The sequence below is a fragment of the Siphateles boraxobius genome, unplaced genomic scaffold (genome assembly GCF_051911475.1).
Source record: "Siphateles boraxobius isolate OS27281-9 unplaced genomic scaffold, OSU_SipBor_1 12, whole genome shotgun sequence".
Lineage (NCBI taxonomy): Eukaryota > Metazoa > Chordata > Actinopteri > Cypriniformes > Leuciscidae > Siphateles > Siphateles boraxobius.
Window position 1 is genome coordinate 15,327,336 of NW_027508722.1, and position 13,605 is coordinate 15,340,940.

General features: G+C 35.0%; 1 protein-coding gene across 1 annotated transcript in view; it reads left to right on the plus strand.

The window, feature by feature from the left end:
* LOC143718143 (dynein axonemal heavy chain 11) overlaps nt 1-13,605 on the plus strand; it is a 72,786-nt gene that overhangs the window by 25,398 nt on the left and 33,783 nt on the right. The window contains exons 33-50 of the mRNA XM_077209232.1: nt 988-1,144; nt 1,425-1,570; nt 1,658-1,774; nt 5,234-5,372; nt 5,462-5,554; nt 5,647-5,841; nt 5,956-6,033; nt 6,810-6,942; nt 7,068-7,195; nt 7,391-7,539; nt 7,629-7,779; nt 7,942-8,073; nt 8,817-8,990; nt 10,425-10,629; nt 11,316-11,481; nt 11,570-11,672; nt 12,333-12,572; nt 12,650-12,811. Coding sequence (XP_077065347.1) covers nt 988-1,144; nt 1,425-1,570; nt 1,658-1,774; nt 5,234-5,372; nt 5,462-5,554; nt 5,647-5,841; nt 5,956-6,033; nt 6,810-6,942; nt 7,068-7,195; nt 7,391-7,539; nt 7,629-7,779; nt 7,942-8,073; nt 8,817-8,990; nt 10,425-10,629; nt 11,316-11,481; nt 11,570-11,672; nt 12,333-12,572; nt 12,650-12,811 — 2,668 coding nt within the window. The remainder of the gene's footprint in view (nt 1-987; nt 1,145-1,424; nt 1,571-1,657; nt 1,775-5,233; nt 5,373-5,461; nt 5,555-5,646; nt 5,842-5,955; nt 6,034-6,809; nt 6,943-7,067; nt 7,196-7,390; nt 7,540-7,628; nt 7,780-7,941; nt 8,074-8,816; nt 8,991-10,424; nt 10,630-11,315; nt 11,482-11,569; nt 11,673-12,332; nt 12,573-12,649; nt 12,812-13,605) is intronic.

The following is a 13,605-nucleotide window of genomic DNA, read 5'->3' on the forward strand; positions in this document are numbered from 1 at the left end:
GATCATTATTGCTGAAAAGAGAACAGTGTAGTGCTTAAAAACATCAGATGTACATGAATTACAACAAACGAAAAAACATCACATGAACAATGTATAAATATTTTATGTTTTTTGAGATTTTTATTAAAGATCAGATAACTTTGAACAAACGTGATTAATAATAAACGTAAAGTAATTAGCATTACTAGAACTTTAAAACACATATGAATCAACGTCTCATGAGTGATATGTATCGCATTTTGAATGTAACTACTGTTTTTCATCATATAATGTAATCAGTGTTGGGGAAAGTTACTTTTAAAAGTAATGCATTATGTTATTGTGATACTCCCTAAAAAAGTAACTAATTTCATTACTTGGTTACGTTTTATGTACAGTAATGCATCACATTACTTTTGCGATACTTTTTCTCATCTGGCTGAGGCTCGCTGTCTTCCAGGCCTTGCATGTGTTTTTTACTGAGAAGTTATTTTTGGCTTATATAACATACACCTAAAATATTATATTCTGACACTTAGAATATTTCCTGACCCCTAGAGCTATGGATGCCATACAAAAGATCTCAACTTTACGGGTTATATTACCTACTGTACTACTTTCTTTGAAAGTTGAAAGTAATATTTTTTGTTTCTATTTGTACTTTTTGTCTGTTCCCGTGCATGCATGAAGTGACTACGTATTGGTGAAGAAAGATCATTTTAATTCAGTTGTTTAAACAAATTAAGCAAATTAATTAAACTAAAATTAACATGAATTGCTCTATTTAAAAAAGTAGCTGAAATGTTAATGTGTAAATTAAATTCTTAAAGTAATGCAATCCTTTACTTGTACGATAAAAAAGTAATCTGATTACTTAATGTACATTACTTGTAATGTGTTATTACCCCCAACACTGCATGTAATAAGGTTATTAATGGAAATGATCATAAAGCTGGCTTACCATAGCTGTTTTTATTCAGTGTTTTATTTTACTCATTTTAATTGCAGGTGCTATATAACACTGACTCAGTCACTGCACTTGAGTATGAGCAGTGCTCCAGCGGGACCGGCTGGCACAGGAAAGACTGAAACCACTAAAGACCTGGGCAGAGCTCTGGGGGTCATGGTGTACGTCTTCAACTGCTCTGAGCAGATGGACTATAAGGTAGACATACCAGCAGAGATGGTACTCAGCCACCACAGGACAATTATGAGTGTATTCTCCGTTCAGATGAGCTCCTAATGCATATACTTACTTTGCCGAATAGGATTCTGCCTCTTAATTGAAAGAAATCAATGACTGCTCTTTTTGAAACTTTATCACAGTTGGTTGATGTTTTGGAAGTTCTTCTTCTTAACCACTGTTGGTTTGGTTCTGTTAAGTCTTTAACAGAGCACACACTGAAATGTTTCCATTTTGACTTTTGACTTGTTTTGTCGTTCAGTCCATAGGGAACATATTTAAAGGCCTGGCACAAACTGGAGCTTGGGGCTGCTTTGATGAATTTAACCGAATAGCTGTGGAAGTGCTGTCTGTGGTGGCAGTACAGGTGAAGACTATACAGGATGCAATTCGCAGCAAGAGGAAAAGGTCATTTTTATTTTATTTTTAGATTTTCTGAATGGTTAACATGACTTGTTGGCATGTTTTACCCATTTTATCCATTGTTCTCTGCAGGTTTTTCTTCCTAGATGAAGAGATTAGCTTGAAGCCCTCTGTTGGGATCTTCATCACAATGAACCCTGGATATGCTGGACGAACTGAGCTACCAGAAAACCTCAAAGCTCTTTTCAGGTATAGCTTCATCTGAATAAAGATATATATTTAGAAAACAATTGACCAAACCGACAAAGAAATTAGCACGAGTGTGTTTTATGGAGTGAAAATTTTGTTGGCAAGATATTTTTATTAGGTCATCAATGAAGATATTCATCATGCTGAAAATTCAAGATGTTACAGTGTATTTGTGTGTTTGTGTGTTTGTGTGTTTGTGTGTTTGTGTGTGTGTGTTTGTGTGTTTGTGTGTGTGTGTGTGTGTGTGTGTGTGTGTGTGTGTGTGTGTGTGTGTGTGTGTGTGTGTGTGTGTGTGTGTGTGTGTGTGTGTGTGTGTGTGTGTGTGTGTGTGCGTGCACATATATTAAAATAACTGTTTTCTATTTTTATATATTTAATTTAATTTATTCCTGTTATGGAAAAGCTGAATTTTTAGCAGCTAGTCTACAGTGTCACTTGATCCTTCAGAAATCAATTAATCCTTGCCGAATAAAAGTTAATAAATATTTATACGTTTTTATTTATTTATTGGAATGTTATTAACCCTCTGAGGTCTAAGGGTTTTTTGGGGTCCTTGATGTGTTCTGACATGCTCTGACATTTGTGCTTTTTTCAGTTATTTATAAACATATTAAAGGCAAATGTGTAAATTCCCTCTATATAGCACAAACGGGGCTACCGTAATATGTGAGCAACATGTATGTTCATGTTTGTATTTTTTAGAGAATAATGTTTATGCGTGGTTATTGAAAAAACTAAAACTTAAAGTGTCTGAAATAAGGCCACAAAACACATACTAAATATGTGTCCACAAGACTTTTGACTAATGAGTGTTGTTGCCTAGAATTTTTGCTTCAAAATGATCTGAAAATCATCCTGCCTAATCATTTACACAAAACAATACACTGATTTAAATTTTATAAGACACCTTTTGCTTGGAAAGGCAATATGCGTGGAGGCGTGTTCACACCTGAGAAGACAAAGGCCGGATAATGTGCCACATACATAATGAGGCTAATTAATATGCAGCTTTCACACAGGTGTGTCACACGATCCCAAAGAATGCAAGAACAAAAGAAATTATCTATATATACATATTTTACAATTAGAAATTGTAACCAATTACAAATAGGTTACAATTACAATTTTACAAAAACAATTTTTACAAAAACAACAATTACAATTTTAACAATATTTCAAGTGTATTTCTTTGTAAAAAGTATACATTTTATCATACGTATTAAAAAGGGTAAGGATTCATTAGTTTGAATATTGAAACATACACTATAATAACATCTTAGTTGATAATTCAATATACCTACTTTATTTTTTACAAAACATCATACTATAGTATATTTAACTATGAGCAGAAATTGGTGAACAAAAGTGTACCTATTTAATGTGACAGTAGTCTTTTTTTACAGTCAAAACTTTATAATCGATCCAAAACTAATCACAAAATCTTGTATAAACATTCATATTTAGTCTGTAACATATTGTGTATGATATATTAGCATATACATGTGAATTTGCAGTTTGTTGCTTATACAGACATTTTATTTCAACATATTTTTTAGTCTATTTTTACTCATCTTGGCTATAGCAATATAGTTTGGATGTGTTCATGTAAACATAACGTTTACTAATGTAGGGGCGAGAGTGAATGAACGGCACAGACACGCGCTGTATAACTGTAGTAAACAAAGCGCGTGCTTGTTCCGTTCATTCATCATTTAGCCTACACACAGACACGCAATTCATATTTAAACAGTCTTTTTGCGTTTACAGTCAGACACTATTCAATATCGCGATTAGAACAAAGCACTTAAGAATAAATTACTTACTACATCAGCTGGATCCGTTGCTCCTCGAAATGAAACTACCAGCACTTCTGGTACATTTTCGAGGGTTATTAGATAGTATTATTGCTCACAGCGTAGGGATACGCTGTGTACACACAGCTGTGGTAAGATACTTACTAAACACAATGTGTTTTATAATCCAGCTGGTGGGCGTTGGCATGTTTGAATGGCTTGCCTTAGATCATTTGCGTTTGAATACCGCACGCTCTCCATGGGCGTGGCACATTAAGGCGTAATCAGGTATAATGAGCTGGAAAGAAAAAAGACTGACATCTCTCTCTTTACATACAGATCACATAAACTGAGAATATTTGTTTTTTTATATAAATTAATTCATTTAAAAGAAGAGAGTTCAAGCTTCATTACGGAAAAAGACTCGTGCCTGTATGACAAGTATTCGCGTAATTACAGTTAATTTTCGGACGCGTTTCAGAATTGGACTTAACTGACGGAGAGAAGTCAGAACGCGCATCAAGTTTTTTTTTCTTTATTTGGCGAAAAGCACAACAATTTTTTTTTTTTTATGATTATCCACAAAAAAAATAGACACTTATCAGGATCTAATGATTATCCCAGTTACTGGGATTTTCACGCACAACCATTTCTAGGGTTTACAAGGGCTACAATTTGCAAGAGCTCACCAAAATTGGACAGTTGAAGACTGGAAAAATGTTGCCTGGTCTGATGAGTCTCGATTTCTGTTGAGACATTCAGATGGTAAAGTCAGAATTTGGCGTAAACAGAATGAGAACATGGATCCATCATGCCTTGTTACCACTGTGCAGGCTGGTGGTGCTGGTGTAATGGTGTGGGGGATGTTTTCTTGGCATACTTTAGGCCCCTTAGTGCCAATTGGGCATTGTTTAAATGCCACGGCCTACCTGAGCATTGTTTCTGACCATGTCCATCCCTTTATGGCCACCATGTACCCATCCTCTGATGGCTACTTCCAGCAGGATAGTGCACCATGTCACAAAGCTCGAATCATTTCAAATTGGTTTCTTGAACATGACAATGAGTTCACTGTACTAAAATGGCCCCCACAGTCACCAGATCTCAACCTAATAGAGCATCTTTGGGATGTGGTGGAACGGGAGCTTCGTGCCCTGAATGTGCATCCCACAAATCTCCAACAACTGCAAACTGCTATCCTATCAATATGGGCCAACATTTCTAAAGAATGCTTTCAGCACCTTGTTGAATCAATGCCACGTAGAATTAAGGAGTTCTGAAGGTGAAAGGGGGTCAAACACAGTATTAGTATGGTGTTCCTAATAATCCTTTAGGTGAGTGTAATTATCAGTTAATATCACAATTATGGACAAGTAAAATGTTTAGGTTTACAACTATATTTACACGCCGTGCTATATTTATAGTACATGCTATATTTAGTCAAATCAAAATGGACTAAAATGAATGAATATGACAAGCTAAAAACAGTGTAAAAGTCTGGATTGAAGATGTTTGTACTAGCTGCACAACAAAATGAACTAGCACACATTGTGCCAAATTGTGTTAAATGTCACATGCTGTGTAAAAAAAAGATGAGGTCTTTCTAAACGCAGTGTCAGCAGTGTATAGATGAGTTCATGAATGCCATGATTGCTGTGCTTTGCAGGCCGTGTGCCATGGTGGTTCCTGACATGAAGCTGATCTGTGAGATCATGCTGATGTCTGAGGGATTTCAGAGCGCTCAGATTCTGGGCAATAAGTTCATCACCCTCTACAGGCTCTGTAAAGAGCTGCTCTCTAAACAGGTACACTGACCCGTGAAGGTGCAGTACAGAAAAAAACACTTTTGTCCTGTTTGTGTCTGCTTATAAACTACATGTATTCTCTGCTGTAGGACCACTACGACTGGGGTTTGCGTTCTGTCAAACCTGTCCTGGTGGTTGCTGGAGCTCTCAAAAGAGCAGATCGGACTAGACCAGAAGATCAGGTGATTGAAATGTGTTTATGTGATTGATGTTTAGCTCTATAGATCCAGTAGCCATGGGTTTTGACTCTCTGACTTTCTGTTACATTATGAAGGTGTTGATGCAGGCTTTGAGAGATTTCAACATGCCAAAGATTGTTTTGGAAGACGTTCCGGTGTTCCTTGGTCTAATTAGAGATTTGTTCCCTGGTTTGGAAGTGGAAAGGCAAACTGATGCAGAGTTTGAGCAGATAGTCCGACAGACGAGTCTAGACTTAAAACTTCAACCTGAGGACACATTTATTCTGAAAGTAAGAATCTCTCCGCACACTACATCATCATTTGTGAAGTTATCATACTGTTTTAGATCTCTTTTTAACCTCTTATTTTATTGTTTTTGTCCTTTTTAATTATAATATATAAAGGTTGTTCAGCTTGAGAAGCTTTTATCTGTTCATCAATCAGTGTTTGTGGTTGGTGATGCTGGGACTGGAAAAAGCCAGGTTAGTAGACACTCTACATAAATACAAACTATTACCTGTTTCCTATAGTCCACTTTCCCTGGAGTTTTGAACGAATGCACCAACTGCTAGTATTCTGTTTTCTTATAAAATATCTGATCGTGAAATTTAGCCTTACACTTAATTAAATCTGATTAACGATTAATTTGCAAGTTTAAATGTAATATGAAAATAGTTATATTTAATAATTAATAATAAATGGCTTTGTAAAAAGACATTTCATAAGGTTAGAATTACATGAATGATATTTTAAATATTAAAATACATATATCATATGTTATTAAAAGAATTCGGTCTTTTTGGTCCCAGATGTGTGGAGCAATCTAAATAATTGCAGTATATATACATTTATAAATATATAAATATATATATATATATATATATATATATATGGAGAGAGAGAGAGAGAGCTCTAACAACTAAAATGTATTACCATTTGAATATGGCAATCTGAAAATTAGCAAAAAATTGCCGTATATTGGATATATATATATATATATATATATATATATATATATATATACATATAACTTTTTTTTTCTCTGTATATATTTTTATTTATATATTTATTTGTGATAAATTCACACAGTCTGATCTATAATAACTAAAATGTATTGCCATTTACACAAATGTTTAAATAAAAAGAGTTAGTAAATTTAAAGTGAGCAATAATCACAGCAAAATAAATGAGAACAGAAAACATGCAAATAACCATGATCAGATTATGTAATAATCGTGACGGGCCTACTCTGAAACAGATTCTGAGAACTCTTCACAAAACCTACTTCAACATGGGAAGGAAGCCTTTCTGGAACGATCTGAACCCAAAAGCAATAAGCAGTGGGGAACTGTTTGGATCCTTTCATCCAGCCACTCGGGAATGGAAAGATGGTACATCAGCATCCAGTGTTTTGTAGAGCTGATCCTGTCCATTCACAGTACATAACTTACTGTTTAGACATGAGATCAATTCTCCCTGGTAAGACTTTGAGATTGTAAATCTTTTCATGTGGCAGGTTTACTGTCACATTTCATGCGGGATCAAGCCAGTAACTCTCACTCGGGGCCGAAGTGGATTGTTCTGGATGGAGACATTGACCCCATGTGGATTGAGTCTCTCAACACTGTAATGGATGACAACAAGGTACCCTGAACAGTTTGTGCATGTTTTTATGGGGACATTTGCATTCAGCTGATTAATTTGAAGCACTAACATTACATGTTGAAATATTTAAACACACCACTGAACAAAACCACGTACAATTTGAAAAGTTGTTGCAGCAAATGATGAATTATGAATATTGGCACTGATGTAGTCATGTTGAGCATTTCTGTACAGGTTCTTACTCTGGCTAATAATGAACGTATCCCACTCACCCCCTCGATGAGACTATTGTTTGAGATCAGCCACCTGAAACATGCCACTCCTGCCACTGTGTCCCGAGCTGGCATCCTGTACATCAATCCCCAAGAGCTTAGCTGGAACCTGTGAGAATTTCACTCAATTCAAAATTTATTCCATCTAATGCACAGTGGTTAACATTTGTGAAGGATTAGACTTTTTCATCCATGTCTAGGTGTGTTACGAGTTGGATTGATCAGAGGGAGAGACAAACCGAGAGAGCACACCTGACCATTCTGTTTGACAAATACGTCCCTCGCTGTATAGAAAAAATGAGAAACTCCTTTAAGACAATCATTCATATTCCTGAGAACAGCATGGTTCAGGTATACCATTCTCACAGATACACTCATTCATATAGGCCTATACTCAAATCTCTACTGACGTCTCTCTCTCTCTCTCTCTCTCTCTCTCTCTCTCTCTCTCTCTCTTTTTTTCTCTCTCTCTCTCTCTCTCTCTCTTTCTCTTTCTCTCTCTCTCTCTTTCAGACTTTGTGCTCCCTGTTGGATTGCCTGTTAACTCCTGAGAACATTCCAGCAGACTCTCCACGAGAAATCTATGAGACATACTTTGTGTTTGCCTGTGTGTGGGCATTTGGTGGAGCCACATTTCAGGATCAGGTATTATGGGCTTTTGTGTTGTGTTGTGTTGTGTTGTGTTGTGCTCTGTTCAACTGGCCATGAGAAAAGAAAATCCTCATGCTTGTAGAAAATTAATTGTAAGATTATCCCAAACATAAAATAGATACAGTAATGTCCAGAGGGGATGTTTTTTTTTTAATGATCCTACAAGTTCCATTAAACAATCAAAATATGAGTCAAATACTTTATATATTAAATATGAGGGAAGAACAAAACACTAAACTTGGTTTAGGTATTCTAATTTAATTAAGGTATGGTAATCTGACTAAATTATTTGCCAAAAATAGAAAAACTACAGCTGTAGGTTTTATTTTACTATGAAAAAAGAATGCATAGAAAAAAAAAGCTGACAGGAAAAATCATACGTTGACTACAACATAATCAATTATTAACAAATAAGTTAATTAGCACATTTTTAATAATGCTTGAATAGATGTCAATATATATATATATATATATATATATATATATATATATATATATATATATACTGTGTGTGTGTATTATATGTGTGTGTGTGTGTGTGTGTGTGTGTGTGTGTGTGTGTGTGTGTGTGTGTGTGTGTGTGTGTGTGTGTGTGTGTGTGTGTGTGTGTGTGTATGTATATAATCAAGGGCATGTAGCAAATAAAAATGAATGTACTGTAATATTCTAAATGTTTACAGTACTAATTTCTGTATGTTTTTATGTCTCTATTTGTGTTGTCTTTTTTGATCTCCCAGCTCCATGACTATCGGGCTGAGTTCAGCCAGTGGTGGATCAAAGAGATGAAGAATGTGAAGTTTCCTGTCCATGGTTCTGTTTTTGATTACTACTTAGATCCTCATTCCAGACGCTTCCTGCCATGGACCGACAGGGTGCCCGCATTTGAGATGGACCCTGATACACCTGTGCAGGTGACACTAATACACCAATACTTCCTGTTACATACAGGATAACATGGCTTGAACAGACGCTTAACTGCACAATTTATTTCTTTGTGGTCCTCTGAGAAAATTCTCCTGAGAAATTTCACTCTCACAGAGAACCACTTTAATTTCAGAATAATGGCATGCTAATTTAGTGCAGTTAGTGCATTAGAGTGGGTCAGTGAGCAGATACAGAGAAAACAACCTCCTTCCATCATGAGCTGAACCTGCAGTCAGAGGAGTTTTGGATCTGATTACCATTTAAAGTAATCAGAATTATGCGTGCGTGCATGTATGTGTGTGAGGCCATTGTCTCCGTTTTTATAATTGAAAGATAAAGACTTAATGTTGATAATAGGGTAGTCATAGTGATGAACTGGATCTACAGGTTTGTTATGTCTCTCTCTAGAACTATGTTCCAAAAGTTCATTAAAGTTCATCAAAGTGCTCTTGCAAAGTTTCCCGCTGATTTTCCTGAAATACAAGTATTTAAAACAATGTTTTAATAGAGTTTGCACATAAAAAACATAAATACTTTTTTATTTCTGATTACTGATTAAACATTGGATAAACAATATGTACACTACCGTTCCAAATTCTGTGGTCAGTAGGAATTTTGCGGTCTATTTCACAATGATATATTGTGAAATGTTATTACTATTATTATTATTATTATTTATTTAATTTTTTTACAATTTATATTTTAAAATGTAATTTACTCCTGCGATGGCAGGATGTCACACGATCCTTCAGAAATCATTCTAATATGCTGATTTGAGCTCAAGGAATATTTCACATTATTTACAATGTTAAAAAAAACTGTTGTGCTGCTTCATATTTTTGTGAAAACGGTGGTTATTTTTTTAGGATTGTTTGATGAATAGAAAGTCAAAAAACATTTATTATTTATTTGAAATAATAAAGATTTTTACATTGTTACAAAAGTCAATTTTGATCAATTTAATATATCCTTCCTAAATAAGAGTATTCATTTCTTTCTTTTTTCCGTTAAAAAAATTTCACTGCCTTTTTCACGAACTTTTGAAAGGTTTTGAAATGAATGAAATAGAATGGTTACTTTCTCATTATTATTATTATTATTATTGTTATTATTATTTATTAATATGAGGGTTCCTTAAGTATTATTTCATTTTAACAACATTATTTATTGCAGGGGTTTTCCAATTTTTCTGCTGAGTTTAGCTCCAACCTTGATCAAACTCACCTGCCTATAACTTTCTAGGTATCCTGAAGAGTTTAATTAGCTTGTTCGGGTGTGTTGGATTAGGGTTAGAGCAAAACTGCAGGAAAGTGGACATGGAGGGCCCGAATTGAACCCCCCTGATTTATTGATTAAGCTTAGCTGAATATGTCTTGAGTGATGAGATGCCATTTTTCCCCCCTCACTCACTTTGTCTACAGGCTATGTTAGTCCCAACAGTCGAGACGTTCAGGCTACAGTATTTCATGGGCATGTTGCTGGAGACGCCTCAGCCTCTTGTGCTGGTCGGTGGAGCAGGCACTGGGAAGTCTGCTCTGGTCAGGAACCTTCTGGAAACACTACCAGAGAACTTTATAACTGCAAAAGTTCCCCTTCACTTTTATACCACGGCGTCCATGCTGCAAAGTAAGTGAGACAGCATGCATTTCTGAACATTTCTCTAAAGAGAACATGTTTTCAAATGTATTGAACAGCACCTCCTTGTGGTCCATATGCAAAATTTCACTCCATCCAGTGATGGTAATAATAGATCAGTTTAAAGGGATAGTTCACCCAAAAATGAAAATTCTTTCTATCATTTACTCACCCTCAAGTTGATATTTTGAAGAATGCTGATAACCAGAAAGTTGACGGTAGCCAATGACTTCAATAGTTTTTTTTTTTTTTCTACTATGGAAGTCAATGGGTACTGTCAACTGTCTGATTACCAACATTCGTCAAAATATCTTCTTTTGTGCTGAACAGAAGAAAGGAACTCCTACAGGTTTGGAACAACATGAGGATGAGTAAATGATGACAGAATTTTCATTTTTGAAAACTATCCCTTTTATCCAGTGATTCCAACCAGGTGCTCAGGGTGTTCATATAATAGATACTCAATATATGTTTGCTTTGTTAAACCTTAAAAACAGATTGAGACTGAAGAGCATGACATAGCTGTATTTGTTTATACATATTTATATACATCAAATCATACATATTTTAGTCAAAAAGTAACTTGCGTTAGTCATAGGTTTTCTTTGAAAATGATGCTCAATGAAATTTTGTAGTCACTGTCCTTTCAAAGCAACACGTTATACTGTCATTATCAGAGGCAATGGAGAAACCTCTCGAGAGGAAGGCTGGTAGGAGTTACGCGCCTCCTGGAAACAAGAGACTCATCTATTTCATAGATGACATGAACATGGCAGCTGTGGACAGTTATGGGACCTCTCAGCCACACGCTGTCATTCGCCAGCATCTGGACTACAAGCACTGGTTACGTAGTATATTTCTTTTTTTTCCACTTAAGAGAGATATTATTTGTCAAAATACTTTAGAACAGCATTTGCTCTCTTGTTTTTAGGTATGACAGCCAAAAGTTAACAATGAAAGACATACACAACACCCATTATGTCTGTTGTATAAATCCTACATCAGGGAGTTTCACAATTAACCCCAGACTGCAGGTATTTGAATTTCTCCTGTAAGAGCTTCTTTTTTCGCACATTTGCACATTGCAAGTTTACCATGATTGTGCAGCATGCATAACTGAATTGAAAATTATTGTCGAGTAGAATTAAAATGGAATTAAGTAAAAATAATTTTGAAAAAAAAATTAATCTTGCTTTAAGATTGTGTAGTTTTTAATGATACATTTTGGTATAAATTATACTAAACATAAACCTGTTATCATATGCACCACATATTTGGTATTAGCAAATATGAATGCCTCCTATTGAAATGTGTATTAATATATATTTGTGAAATAAAATAAAATGTATTTAATATATAATTAATACATAATGAAATAAATTGTCAAAATTAATATTTATAAAGTTATCTGCTTAAAATGTGGATAGTTTGTTGTGCTGTTTGAATATTGCATTATTCAATGTATTCAATTGCTGTACATTGTTTGAATATTAATTTCATATATATATATATACATGAATTCAAAGGGAGCCCGTTTTAAATTCTGAACTCTGTTTCTTCTGGACATAATGTACTGTTAGAAAATGTTGAATTATATTAAAATATATTGAGGTACAAAAAAAGTGTAGTAAACACAAAAAGTTTATTGTATGTTATAAAATATGAAAATCACTGTCCTCACCTTTGTTCATCAGAGGCATTTCACAGTGTTAGCGGTCAGCACACCCAGCCCTGAGACCCTCAGCTCCATGTTCGGCTCTGTCCTGGGCTTCCACCTGCAGAGGTTGCCTTTCAGCCCAGCTGTGGTGAGCAGTGGTCCAGCAGTGGTGAAAGCGGCTGTAGCCCTCCATGACCGGGTGATCCAGCACTTCCTTCCCACCTCAAACAAGTTTTACTGTCTGTTCAATCTGTGGGATCTCTCTCAGCTGTTCCAGGTAAGCATTTCCTCTGTGCCCTCTGTATAATGTTGAATTAGCCAACAATTTTTATCTGTGTACGTATGTCCACCTAGGGTCTCCTGTTCTCGAGGCCAGAGTGTGTTAGACAGAGTGCGGATCTGGTTCGACTTTGGATCCATGAATCCAGAAGAGTATATTCAGATCGCTTTTCTGAACTATCCGATCTTCAGCTATTCCGTAGGTTGCAGACGGATATTGCACGACAGACCTCCGAGGTAAACTAGCACACTTTACAGTTTACTGCTCTTAAAGTTCTCTTAGGTTTTTTTTACTTTTTATTTCCAAACTTTTTTCTAATTTCCAAACTATGCATGTTTCTGACATGTAGTCAGGTTGATGTAATATGATAACAAATACAAGTTTGAACACAAAGCAGCATAACGGACTATTTTTGTACAGATTTAATAACTGCAAGTGGATGACACCCGAAGTCTTGCACATTCAAGTTACTCTCTCACTCTTACATTAAAAATAAAATGGATAAGAAATATACTAAAACAATGTATATAAATACAAAAATACTAAAAATAATAAATGCAATAATTAAATATTTGTAATTACTATAAATTATAATATAAATGTATTTAAAAGTAATGAATAAATTAATAACAATGTAATTATAATTACTTTAAATAAATTAAACATACATATTTAAAAATAATAATAATAAACAGAAATAAATAACAGTAGCTGCGTTTAAATTTACCCTAATAATCTGTTTGAATGAATTGGCCAAAACTCATTCGGATTGTAAGGGGTGTTTAAACCTTTTCTAATCTTTTTGATAGTACATGTAAACATTTGATCAGATTGAAAACAGAAACGGGAAAGTTCTGCACTTGTGCAGTGATGTAGAAATGGTTTAATGATGTATTTGGACTGAACAAGCTGTTGTTGTTGAAAATAGTATAATAAATTACTATCGTATCATTCTAAAATTCTCATTCTACTCATCGCCTATGTCATCCCAGCTGTCCTTTGCTTTGGACACTCTCCACAGATGCCTTGT